Here is a 13,315-nt window from a genome sequence, read left to right as displayed (position 1 = left end):
CCGATCACTGTCAGTGGCAGGGGGCTTCTTCCTGCTTTCCCTTTCGCCTCCCTGCATTGTGCCTACATATGCAAATTAATCGCCATCTTTGTTGTCAGTTAACTGCCATCTGAGTTGGCAGTTAATTTGCATATAGCCCTGATTAGCCAATGAAAAGGGTAGCGTTGTACACCAATTACCATTTTTCTCTTTTATTAGTGTAGATACTATTAAGCAACAGTTTCCATTAAATCCAAGTTATAAACTTTTACAGTAACTATTCTATTTTAAAACTTTTGGACTTGACTCTATATCCTTTAGAGTGATGATGGTGATGATGATCATAATGATGACCTATAATAATAAAAGCATAATATGCTAATTAGACCAGACGACCTTTCAGACAAAGCCAGGGCTGTGAGAAAAGTCCGGGTCCTGGGTGCCAAAGGGAAGCCAGTGCCGGCAGCTAGGGAAGGAAGGCCTACTCTTGCAATGATTTTGTGCAACAGGCCTCTAGTGGTAATAATAAAAGTGTAGAGATGGTTATTTTCTTAATTAGAGTAATGTTGATTCATTGATAGAACAGTGGTGGAACATTCTGGTCTATATTCATTCTCCACTACTAGTGTTTATTGCATGTAAACTTTATGAGCATGGAAACAAGATATTCCTGCTTTCTGGATACTGCTCTGTTCAGTCCTTCCCTCTCCCTCCGACCCCCACTGCACACACACCTATCCACCCATTTTTCCAATTTTCCTTTCTGACAATCCATCTTCTTTATTTTATTGTCCATTTTTAAGTTTATTCAGCAAACATTTGAGTTGACTAATGTACACATAACTCCACATTAGTAACACTACCAACACTAGGAATGTAAAGATGAGCAAAAGCTAGCCTCTATTCTTTTTTTTAAAAAAAAAATAATTCTTTATTGTTGAAAGTATTACATGTCTCTTTTTTTCCCCCATTGACCCTTTCCAGCCCACTCTTGCCTCCCACCCCAGGTCCTTGTCACCCCATTGTCTATGTCTTTGGGCCATGCATATATGCATACAGGGTCCTTGGTTAATTACCTCCCACCTACCCACCCTCCCCCATAGTGACAAGGGTTACTCAGAGAAGAGCATAGAATTAGGAATAGTCAGTTAAGGGGCTCTTGAGATAGTGCAAATGAAAGAGGAATGAGGGTACAAATGAAGGCAGTGGCAGTGTGAATGGAAATCAAACCAATACAAAATATATTCTAGGAATTTCACAATTTTAGCAGGGAACAAAAAGGTGAAGAGATGGCAGTGATACTTATTAGACAGAATAGCACCTGACACATTAGGAACTCAAAATTTTGCAATTTAAACAAATTTTACAAATTCCAGATATAGAGAATAAAAGAGCTAGATCTCTTTAATTGATTAATAGTCTATTTATTATTGGGTATGTTGAACTGAAGATGTTGCAGTAAATTGTTTTACTAAAAACTAACCAGTGACCCCTTATAATCTAGAATAGCACTATCTAATAGAATTTTCTGCAACGAAGAAAATTATCAATATATGCACTTCCCAGTATGGTAGTTACTATCCATATGTGAGTTTTGAACACTTGAAATGAGACTAGTGCAACTGAGGAGCTGAATTTTTCATTTTATTCTATGTTAATTTATGAAAATTTAAATTTAAATAGCCACATGTGCAAAGTGGCTACTGTATTGGAGAGTGCATCAGTAGAGGCCCAGCAATGAACCATTATTTTATTTCTGAAGAAACTTGAAACTCCTAGCCCACATAGCCCTAGGATGGGACTTGTTAAAAGACAAACTGTTTTTTTTATTTATTTTTTTATTTTTTTAAAGAAGACCTCTTCAATAGTTTTAGATGAATACTTGCTATGTATTTTCTACAAATATCAGTTTAAATTCCAGCTACAGTACATGCTTTCATTACCAATCTGCATCAATCTAGAATATTGATGAATATACTATTTTGTGAATACATATAAGAAAACCAACTCAAAATATATTATGGCAATGTTTGTAATTTTAACATTATCTGAACACATATTCTTAGTTCTCTATTCATGTATTAATATTTTGGAATGTTCTAAACCGTAAATTAGTTTTCTTCTCTCTGTCTCTCTGTTTCTTTTTGTTCTGTCTGTCTGTCTCTCTTTCTCTCTCTACACACACTATATTATTATTATTTAAAGAAAGCAGTGAAGCATTTACCGGTTTAATTATGACTTAATTTTTTTTTACTACCAAAGGTTACATGCTATTTAGTTTCATCAAGCAATGTGCATTTAGCTAGGACATTAGTTAAACAAAATATTCTATGAATGAGAAAACAAGCTTGACTTAGGCCATATGTTACATAGAAGTTGATTGCTTCCCATTTGGCTGCTTGCTCTGTGCCTTATGTATATAAGATTAGTGAGAACATGATCAATTTAGGTCCATATTTTCAAATAATCAGAGTAATGTGTTTTGTTGTAGCTACAGAAGGCAGAAAATAAAGACAGCTGTTATGGACATTTATACTTTCCACAGCCAAGCCCGTTTTTTTGTATTTAATAATTAACTTACATTTTCTCATAATAGATAACTTTTACATTTGTGCTTTTCAATCTATAATAGCAACTCCTTCTATATTGTTCCTCTTAAACATCAAAAGATATGCCCTACTTGAATCAGAAGACAAAGATCTAATAACAGAATGCTTATTATGGTCAGATTTGTGAAAATATGAAATCCTTGTATATGACTCATTTATTTTTTTATATATTACTCATTTAAACTCAGTAGTCTTTTCTCTAACCAGTTTTGCTCAGTGGATAGAGAGTTGGCCTACAGACTCAAGGGTCCCAGGTTCGGTTCCAGCCAAGGGCATGTACCTTGGTTACGGGCACATACCCAATATGGAGTGTGCAGGAGGCAGCTAATTGATGTTTCTCTCTCATTGATGTTTCTAACTCTCTATCCCTTTCCTTCCTCTCTGTAAAAAATCAATAAAATATATTTAAAATAAACCCAGTAGTCTTAGAAACTCAAACCCTCAGAAGGAGTAGTTTATAATTTTATATATGATTACCAACCATAAGGAAGGATGATGAACACTCATTATAAAATTATCCTGACACCCTTCATTGTGATACCAATGTTTTATCATCTTCCTTTACTCATTCTTAACAGCTAAGCACATTAAGAAAGTGAGGACCAGTAGTCTGATAATATGAAAGTATCAAGGTTAAGCATGGTGTTTGGTATTTGTGTGCAGAGTCTTACTAATGGATTTATTTTATATCCATTTTAAATACTTTTAGGTTTTAGTCTGTTAGGCCTATGATCATTTTTTAAACACACAATATTTTCCGTACTTTTTACAAACCTGACCCTAGTAAGCATTCTGTTACTAGAATGGGGGTGGGAAGAGTAATAGGAAGGCAAAATTTTGGCAAATTAAAATACTGCATTGGATGCTACTCATCTACTCATCTTATGCTCCTGCTGCTTTAAAAATCTTATTTTAAGTAGATGGACATAAAGGTCCTTACCATCTCTGAAATTCTGTATATTGTAAAGACCCTATGATTCAGAGGTCTCTGCCCTCTGGCCACATCTCCCACAAAGACAAAGCAGCAAACATAAACAATCCTATGAGGAACTTAGTATTTCACAATAGTTTTAAAGAGAAAATATTAAAATTTCAAAGTTAAGAATTTTTAACTAAGACAATGGACATTTATCAAATGCATTGTCAAATTAATATTTCCCCGTAAATTTATCACTTTGTTATTCTTACACTGATTCTAATTAGGAATATGTATTTCTACTAGGTAGAGGCTTATAAAAATGTAGTTCTCTCTAGTTTTCTCATTGGAAAAGTTAAGATTAAATTAATTAGTTATCTATAGCATTAATGCAGTGACAGCCTCTATACTATTTATTTTGTAGCTTTAGTTTTACTAAACATTGAGCAAAAATAGTGATAAGTAGTTGATGTGGAAAAGCTGAAATAATTCAATTCTTCAGAATTTGTTGCTCTTTTTACATTATTTTTCTCTATTTATAACTGTATTGGGTTAGACTTATACCTAATACAATTTCTTGAAGTAAAGATGAAGATTTTGATGAGGTTTCTCTATTTTCCCTAACCCACTGCTTACTTGGTTTCCTAACTATGCCTTGTTGAATGCTATGCAGTTTTATTCTCTTTATCAGATGGATTCCCTCACAAAGCTAGTATGGCCTGGTTCAGTATAAGGTGTATACTCTAGTGGTATGGTCTAAATTGTTTCCTCCCAAAATTCATTTGTTGAAGCCCTAACCTTCAGCACCTCAGAATGTGAGCATACATTCTTTCAATAGGTATTTAAGTTAAAATGAAGCCATAATAGTGGACCCTAATCCAGTTTGACTGGTGTCCTTGTAAGAAGTTGAAATTTGGACATGCAAATGGACACCAGGTATCTGCACACACAGATGAAAGACTATGTAAGTACATAGGGAGAAAGTGGCTATCTGCAAGTCAAGAAAAATGGTCTCAGGAGAAACTCAACCTATTGCCACCTTGATCTTGGACTTCTAACCTCTAGAACAACTAGGAAATAAAGTTTTGCCATTTAAGCTAGTCAGTCTGTGGTGTCCTAGTCCATTTAGGCTGCCAAAAATACCACACACTAGGTAGCTTATAAAAAAAACATGAATGTATTTCTTACCATTCTGGAGGCTAGAAACTCAAGATCAACATGCTGACAGATTCATTGCCTAGTGAGGACCCCCTTCCTAGTTCATAGACATTCATGTTTTTTCTGTTTCCTCATATGGCAAAAGGGGCTCAAAAGCTCTTCGTGTCTATTTTGTAAAGGCATTTATCCATTCATGACCCAATCAACTTGCAAATAGCCCATCTCTGAATACTATCACATCAGGGATGAAGATTTAACATATGAATGGGAGGGGGGACACAAACATTTAGTCTATAGTATTTTGTTACTGCAGTCTGAGCAAACTAACACATCTAGAGATGATAGATAGATGATAGATGGATAGATAGATGATAGATAGATAGATAGATAGATAGATAGATAGATAGATAGATAGATAGATACCTAGATAGGAAAAGGACAGTGGATACCCAAACCTTTCACATAGTGATAAAAAAAAGGATTGACACTAGGTTGGTAAAATATTTTTGAATTATTTTGATAGATTTAAGAGCAATGCATGTTATTACAAACTGATAAAGGGGCATAGGGCAATGCATACTTTTTGGCTACAGAAACTTCCAAACTAAGTCATAAGTCGGTTTGCATAAACTGAAAACTGGTAATAATTTTAGTTCAAAAGACAAAAATATGTCCAGAAATTTTATGCCATTGTGATGCAAATATCAAGGATGCCCCACATTCTTCAGTTGCCTTCAGAGTATAGGATGATTACTTATATCCATACTCAGTAGAAATGGGAACAGCCTGTAACTACCCTCCTATCATTTTTAACACAGTGGTTAAAGAGATGAGAATTCAGATAAATTAATCTAAAGCTCTCATCAAAGCACACACAAAAACACCTTGTAATCCTTTCATGATTAAAAAAATATATTCCATATTATTTGGAATATATGATTATAAAACATTAGACTAATACAGAAACCACCGTTAAATACTGAATGTAGACTAAAAGATTCTTAATTTATAAAATAAATATGGACATAGCCTCAGCCTGAGTATTGCTGTATGCCATTGCTATTGTGATGGTGAAATACCATTTTAATATTTGTGGTATAATTTAGTATCTTCCAAATGTCTTTCTTTGTTGATATTTTACTTATAATATTACAAATTACAGTTCTGTAATGGTAAGGCAATTCATATCTTGAACATAGTGCTAAAATGATGGAGTGGTTCCATTTTTCTCAACAATTGTGTTTTTTTTAATCTTTGTATGTTCTGATAATAATCATGTTTATTGGCCCAATGTTACTGTAAAGAATTCTCAGCATTGCAATGTGGTTACTTTCATCATTTATTAAAATATTCCCCTTCCCACACCAGTCCTGCTCTTTACAGCATAACAATGTCTTATTGATTTTAATTGTAATTTCAAATTTGTGAATGCTGATTTATGTCAATGCACCAAACATAAATTGCCTCCCTGCTCTTATCCAATAACTATACAACAACAAACATCTGTATAAAAAGAGAACAATTAGTGTAATCATAGAGAGTTGCCTGTTTTGAATGAACACACAAAACCTCAGCATGATTAAGGTAAAGATTTCTGGTGCATTAAGCCAGTATGTCCAATTCAACCAAATTTCCTACCTTCTAAGCTTCCATGCATGGAATCTGAGTGGCTTATAGCAAGAACTGAATGGTTAACTACTTATAACTTCGCCATTTGATTGGAAAATCTTTGTCCATACAGGCAGGAGCAGGGACTCCTCAGCCCTTACATATGATGCTACGAAATCTGGTCTTTCCTTATCTAGAACTCATCTGGTTGGATATTGGCAAATGCCTCCATTTTTGAAAAATATTTATTGTTGAGAGTGTTATAGGTGTCTCCCTTTTTCTCCCCATTGCCCCCCTCCACTCGGTTCCTTCCTCACCCCAGGCCTTCACCACTTTATTGTCTGTATCCATAGGTAATACATATATGCATATAAGATCTTTAATTAATCTCTCCCTGCCCCCCCCACCCTCCTACTTCTGAGATTTGTCAATCTGTTTCACGTTTCCATGCCTCTGGTTTTATTTATTTTATTCATCAGTTTATTTTGTTCATTTATTTTGATTTTTAGATTCAATTGTTGATAGATATGTACTTATTGCCATTTATTGTTCATATTTCTTCTTCTTCTTCTTCTTCTTCTTCTTCTTCTTCTTCTTCTTCTTCTTCTTCTTCTTCTTTCTTCTTCTTTCTTTCTCTCTCTCTCTCGCTCTCGCTCTCGCTCTCCTTTTTAGCACAGTAATGTGAATGCTTTCAGACAGTGAACCATTTCCTCCAACCTTTTAAAATTTTTTGTAGGGTCCTTCAACGTTTCATGTAATACTGGTTGGGTGATGATGCACTCCTTTAGCTTTTTCTTGTCTGTGAAGCTCTTTATCTAACCTTTAATTCTAAATGATAGCTCTTCTGAGGAGAGAAATATTGGTTGCATGTCCTTGTTTTTCATCACATTGAATATTTCTTGCCATTCCCTTCTGACCTGCACAGTTTCTGTTGAGAAATCAGCTGACAGTAGTATGGGTGCTCCCTTGTAGGTAACTAACTGCTTTTCTCTTGCTGCTTTTAAGATTCTCTCTTTGTCTTTAACCCTTGGAATTTCATATTATGTGTCTTGGTGTGGGCCTCTTTGAGTTCATCTTGTTTGGGACTATCTGCACTTCCTGGACTTGTAAGTCTATTTCTTTCACCAGGTATGGGAAGATTCTTGTCATTATTTCTTCAAATAGATTTTCAATTTCATGCTCCCTCTCGTCTCCTTCCAGCAACCCCATGATGTGAATGTTGATATGCTTGAAGTTGTCCAAGGGGCTCCTTACAGTATATTGGTATTTTTTGGATTATTCCTTTTTCTTTTTGCTGTGCTGATTGGGTGTTCTTTGCTTCCTCATATTCCAAATTATTGATATGATTCTCAGAATCCTCTACTCTACTGTTAAATTCTGGTACAATATTATATATTTCAGTTAGTGTATGCTTAATTTCTGACTGCTCCTTTTTCATGTCTAAAATTCTCACTAAGATTTATGAAAGTCTCACTTAGTCTCTTGAAGCTCTCTTTGAGTCTTTTAAAGCTCTCATTAAAAGCCTTGAGCAACCATACTTTTTGTTGTTATTGTTAATTCCTATCTAAAGACATTTTGCCATTGATTTTCAGAGAGAGTAGAAAGGAGAGAGACACAGAGAGAAACATCTATGTGAGGGAGACACATGGATTGGTTGCCTCCTGCATGTGCCCTGACCAGGGCCGGGGACTGAGCCTGCAACTGAGGTATGTGCCCTTGACCTGAATCAAAGTTGGGACCCTTCAGTGTGAAGGCTGATGTTCTATCCACTGAAACAAACTGGCTAGGGCTTTAAGCAACCTTATAACCATTGTTTTGAACTCTGTATCTAGTAGTTTGCTTGCTTCCATTTCATTTAGTTTTCATTCTGGAGATTTCTTCAAATCTTTCATTTGTGACATGTTTCTTTGTCTTCGCATTTTGGTGGCTTCCCTGTGTTTCTTTCTATATGTTATGTAGAGCTGCTAGGTCTTCTGGACTTGATAGAGTGGCCTTGTGTAGTAGGTGTCCTGTAGATCCCAGTGGCTCAACCTCTCCTGTTACATAAGCTGGATGCTCCAGGTGAACCCCTGTGTGGGATGTGTGCACAATCTTGTTGTAGTTGAACCTTGATTGCTGATGGCTTCACTGGGAGGAATTGACCACCAGGCCAGTCGGCTAGGAGGACCAGCTGTGACTACAATGGAAGAACTGCTGTGCAGGAGACACCCCTATGGAGCAGGACTTGCTTTAGTGGGACTTCGGTGCTTACTGAGTCTGCCCCTGAATGTGTTGCTTGTGGATGTGTAGAGTTATAATCTGATATGGTCTGAAGCTCTCCACCAGGTGCACTGACTCTGGGGCCTCCCAGTAAGTGCAAAGTCAGCTACTAACTGGGCCACCCAGCAGGAGCTACGCAGCAATCTGCAGATGGTTGCTACTTGTATTGGACTTGGAAGTCCCCAGACTAGGCCAAGGTGTGAAGCAAGGCAGGCTGGTGCTAGTGCCAGAATTTGGGCCTCTAATTGATAGGTGTGGAGCATGCTGATGCCAGCTGCTGCTTGTTTAAGAGATTTTAAGAAAGGCTGAAGCCTGAGCCAAGACAGGCCATTCATATGGAAAAGCTGCTGTAAACAGCTTAGTTGGGGCTTCAAGTTGGATGGGGCATGGTCTCCAGGAATCACCACAGTGGAACTAACACTGTGGGCCACCCTGGTGGGAACTCAGATATGGCTTCCAGTTAGCTCTGAGATGGGGGAGGTCCTAACATAGGAACAATGACCCCCTTGAGCACCCCTGGCTAGAAGAAAGCTGCCCCTGAGATCCTGCCCCAATGCCAAATAATCCAGCTCCTCCCTGAATGTCCTTGGTTCCCCCAATGCCTACACCCAGTGCTGGAGCAGAGAGCAAACAGGACCAAGTAACTCTGTGCATGGGCCCTTTAAGAGGAATTACTTGGGTCTCCAGCAGCCTCTATGTCACTCAACCACAATTCCCACTGGTTTTTACAGCCATAGTGGCAGATACTTCTCTTCTCAGCCCTGGAACCCTGGGCTAGGGGTCTGGTATGGGGCTGGGACCCCTTGCTCCTCATGGGAGGCTTCTGAAGCCAAAATATCTCTACCAATTAAAAACACACCACAAGTGGGTGCCATACTAGAGTATTCTGCACCTCTGTCCCTCCTACCAGTCTCAATGTACTTTCTTCTTTACTTCTCTAGTTGTAGAACTTCCATTCAGCCAGATAAGGCAGTTCTGGATGATGGTTGCTTTGGGTTTGGGTTGTAATTTTGATGTAGTGTGGGAGGCAATGAGTACCAGCATTTACCTATGCTGCCATCTTGATTCTTTCTAAGACCCCCATTTTGGATTAGAGATTGACTTTGACACAATTTGACACAAGGGGTATTGAAATAGTGCTTAGGAGGCTGTAGATTCCCAGAGCTGGCATAGGAGTCAATGAATGGGGCTGATCAATGATTCTCTCTCATCATTGATGTTTCTCTCTCTCTCTCTCTCTCTCTCTCTCTCTCTCTCTCTCTCCTCTTCCTCCCTGAAATCAAGAAAAATACATGTGTTGTTGTTGTTGTTGTTGTTTTTTAAAAAAAAGCCTGGCAGAGATTCTAGTAGGTAGTTTTCTTTTTATTTTTTTAGAGAGAAACATTGATCAGCTGCCTTCTGCACATCTCCCACCGGGGATGTGCCTGCAACCAATGTACATGCCCCTGACCAGAATCGAACCCAGGACCCCTCAGTCCACAGGCCTACGCGCTATCCACTGAGCTAAACCGGTTTCGGCTAGGTAGTTTTCTTAAATAAATTTTAAATCTTCAGGAAGAATACCAATTGGCTCTGAAAATACTTCCTTAAAAATGTTCAACTCTAGAAACTGTTTGTGTAAATGTGGCACTTGAGAGAAAAAGTATAAAAATATTCAACCTTTTTGACTCATAAATTAATTGACTTTAAAGAAATAGTTCAAATGAATGTTGTTATGGTGTAATTTATAATAGTAAAAATATTGCAACAAACTCAAAGTCTGATGTTTAATAAATTTTAGTACATTAAACTCAGTATATTACTATGTAGCCATTACACTTAGTAAATATGATATCTGAAGCAACATGACCGAATTTTTACAATGTTAAAATGAGTATCTCCATGAACAAAGCCTGGAAAGGAACTCAAGGAAATGAAAATAAGTATAATGTTGAATGTTAGGAATATGAGCATGATTATTTCTTTTTACCTTTTTCTTTTCAGTCAATGCACATATTGTACAGAGTGCCCAAGATTCCCAGGCTAAAACTCCACCACAAAACAGCATCAATGTTTCAGGCAGCATATGGAATAATCAACCAGGTAGAGATATTATTGTCACAATACCAGAATGAGAATGAGAGCTGAACCACTGACCCCTAGATGAATGAGCCAAATCAAGCATATAGATGGAACTGTCCACACAACCATTCTGTTTTCTAGAGCCAGACTATCTGCAACTGAAGTGACTGGAATTAAACCCTGTACCCCTCTGTTTAAAGACTTTTCCTTAAAAGTATGTGAGAGGAAATAATTCTGTGGTTGTTTTCTATATTGTTTTAAGCAATGGTTCCATCCCCATAGTATGCTAAGTGCCAAGTGAAATAGCTATACCAGTTTAGATCACTGCCATAATACAGTAGCCTGTATTTATGCACACATTACTTCACTCTCTAGCATGGATGGGAAAAGGAAAGTACAATTTTAAATTGGGGGCCATGGTTTTATATTTTATCCAGCTTATTCTGTACAAAAGCCTGATGTGTATGAAGAGATTAGCCTTTTGAGGGCTGGACCTGAGAACAAAATAACTGATCATTTAGTCTCTTAAATATTTTTGAATTTTATCATACTCTTAAAAATGAGTGTATTCTTTTTGAATGAAGAGCAACTGTTCTTCATTAAAATATAGCACATTTCTTTCATAGGGAGGAAGCCAGTAGTGTTCAGTTAATGGCCTTCAACAGATAAATGCTTTCAAAAGCTACTCATTATGATTCCAGATTTGTTTAGACTACCTGTAATACAAGCGGCCCCATATTATTAGTGAGAGTTGTTAGTCTTTTCCGAAGCAGGTTAAATCCAAGACTATTGAAAGCTTTGAAAACAATCATGATTTAAAATGTCTAATAATATTTTTAAGAAGTAATATTAATAATTATAATCCTAAAAAGGAATTTTTAACCATCTTTTTCATGGAATGTTGTCAAATAACAATATGTTCATATGAATGTTTTTTTAGGTGGGAGTGAATACTCATGGGATAAGGATAAGATGCAGTCTCCTCTTGCTGCTCCTGGACCTCAACATGGAATTACTCATGCAGCCCTGGCTAGCCAGCCAGGCCTTGGGGGCGCTCCTACCCTCAATCCACTGCAGCAGAACCACCTCCTGACCAATAGTACGTATACTATCCTCCAAAAACTTGGTGTATTGAAAAAAATGGAAACCTTGGGCCAGTAATGCTAGTCTATTTCTCTTCAATACGGGTTTTAAATTTTAAGTCAGAAGGGTAGATAAAGACAAGTTTATTTGAAAAAGGGTAAGGTTTAGCAGTGCTTTTGTGGTACCATGGTGAGTAATCTGGAACCTTAACCCAGTGAAAGTATAGGGTTTATAGAGTTGAGACAGATTGGAAGGTTATGTAACAGAGTGAAAGTATGTGCTACATGTAGCAGAGTAGTTAAGAATGTTTTCTATAGTCATGTAAAGTTGGGTTTATAGTTCACATATTTTGAATTTCACATCACTTTTTGATTTTGGAGAAGTCAGCTAACTTTTCCAAATCTAACTGTCCACAATTACAAAGTAGAAATAAAAATATACCCACTCATTAGAAGGTCTTGTGAGGCCAATAATAATAAAGGAAGTGCTGCCGGCAGTAAAGTACTGTATAACTATTATTATTACTCAGTAATCAAACTACTGCTTATGTATACAAATTCTGTTTTAGATGCTGTTTTTAGAAATGTCAAAGACAGAATTATTCTTGTAAGAAAGCAGGTCTTATGTACATTGCTTTACTAAAATCCTACTCTTTTTACAAATAGAAAATTTGAGAGAAGGGGTCCATTATTTTTTCCCTAAGATTTTTGTTCTCTCACTAAAACCTAGGATCAAGACAACAAAGTAATTATGAAATATTTTAATATGCACCAAATTTTAATGAAATTCATAAGTTATTAAGCATAAAAACAAGTTATGGTGTCTTACTGTAAAGAAGTTAGAATCTTAAGACTGAAATCTCCCATAAAAATTGAATGTTAATTAAGCAAAAGCAAACAAAATTAATGCCAGGAAAGTTATAAATATGTTATGAGAAGTCAAAAAAGGACTGACTAAGGTAGGCATGTCATAAAGGAGAGAAGTTAGAGGGCTTCTGTATAAATATTTCTCTCTTGTCCACGATCAGCACGGCTAGAGAGTGTACAGGAGTCCTGAGTAGGGGCGAAGGGGGATTGAAAAAATGAAAGAGACAGAAACAAAAACAGTAGAGAAAGCTGGGACCAGGTGGGACAGCTGTCCTCTGATAGAGAGACAGTGACCCAGAGCCAATACAGTGCATTTATTTTATACAGTAAGATACCAGGAAGTTTGTTCCTGGTGCCTGCCAGATTTAGATAATGAAATCCACCCCCTGGCGCCTGAGCTAAAGGTCAGACTGACAACACACCTGCTTCTGGCAAGGTATGTTCCCAGGGCATGGCTCTGCCAGGTGCCACTGGATTCAGACAACAATCAGCTCAGGGGCCTTTCCCAGGCACTCTCTACACTTCTGGTTTATGGTTTGACATGTAGAGCTTAGAAGTTGTCACTCCTGTCCTCATAACAATAAAAAAGTGGAATCAACAACTCTTCTTTTTTAAAAAAATATATTTTATTGATTTTTTTTACAGAGAGAAATGGAGAGGGATAGAGAGTTGGAAACATCCATGAGAGAGAAACATCGAAGCTCCTACTGGGGATGTGCCTGCAACCAAGGTACATGCCCTTGACTGGAATCGAACCTGGGACCCTTCAGTCCCCA

General features: G+C 37.1%; 1 protein-coding gene across 1 annotated transcript in view; it reads left to right on the top strand.

The window, feature by feature from the left end:
* The window catches only part of DACH2 (dachshund family transcription factor 2), a 452,839-nt gene that overhangs the window by 242,786 nt on the left and 196,738 nt on the right, over window positions 1-13,315 (top strand). Inside the window, exon 3 of the mRNA XM_006761453.1 lies at window positions 11,531-11,689. Coding sequence (XP_006761516.1) covers window positions 11,531-11,689 — 159 coding nt within the window. The remainder of the gene's footprint in view (window positions 1-11,530; window positions 11,690-13,315) is intronic.

This window comes from Myotis davidii, unplaced genomic scaffold, assembly GCF_000327345.1.
Source record: "Myotis davidii unplaced genomic scaffold, ASM32734v1 scaffold258, whole genome shotgun sequence".
In the NCBI taxonomy this organism is placed as follows: Eukaryota; Metazoa; Chordata; class Mammalia; order Chiroptera; family Vespertilionidae; genus Myotis; species Myotis davidii.
Note: the sequence above shows the minus strand (reverse complement) of the source record. Positions and strands in the feature narration are given on the sequence as shown.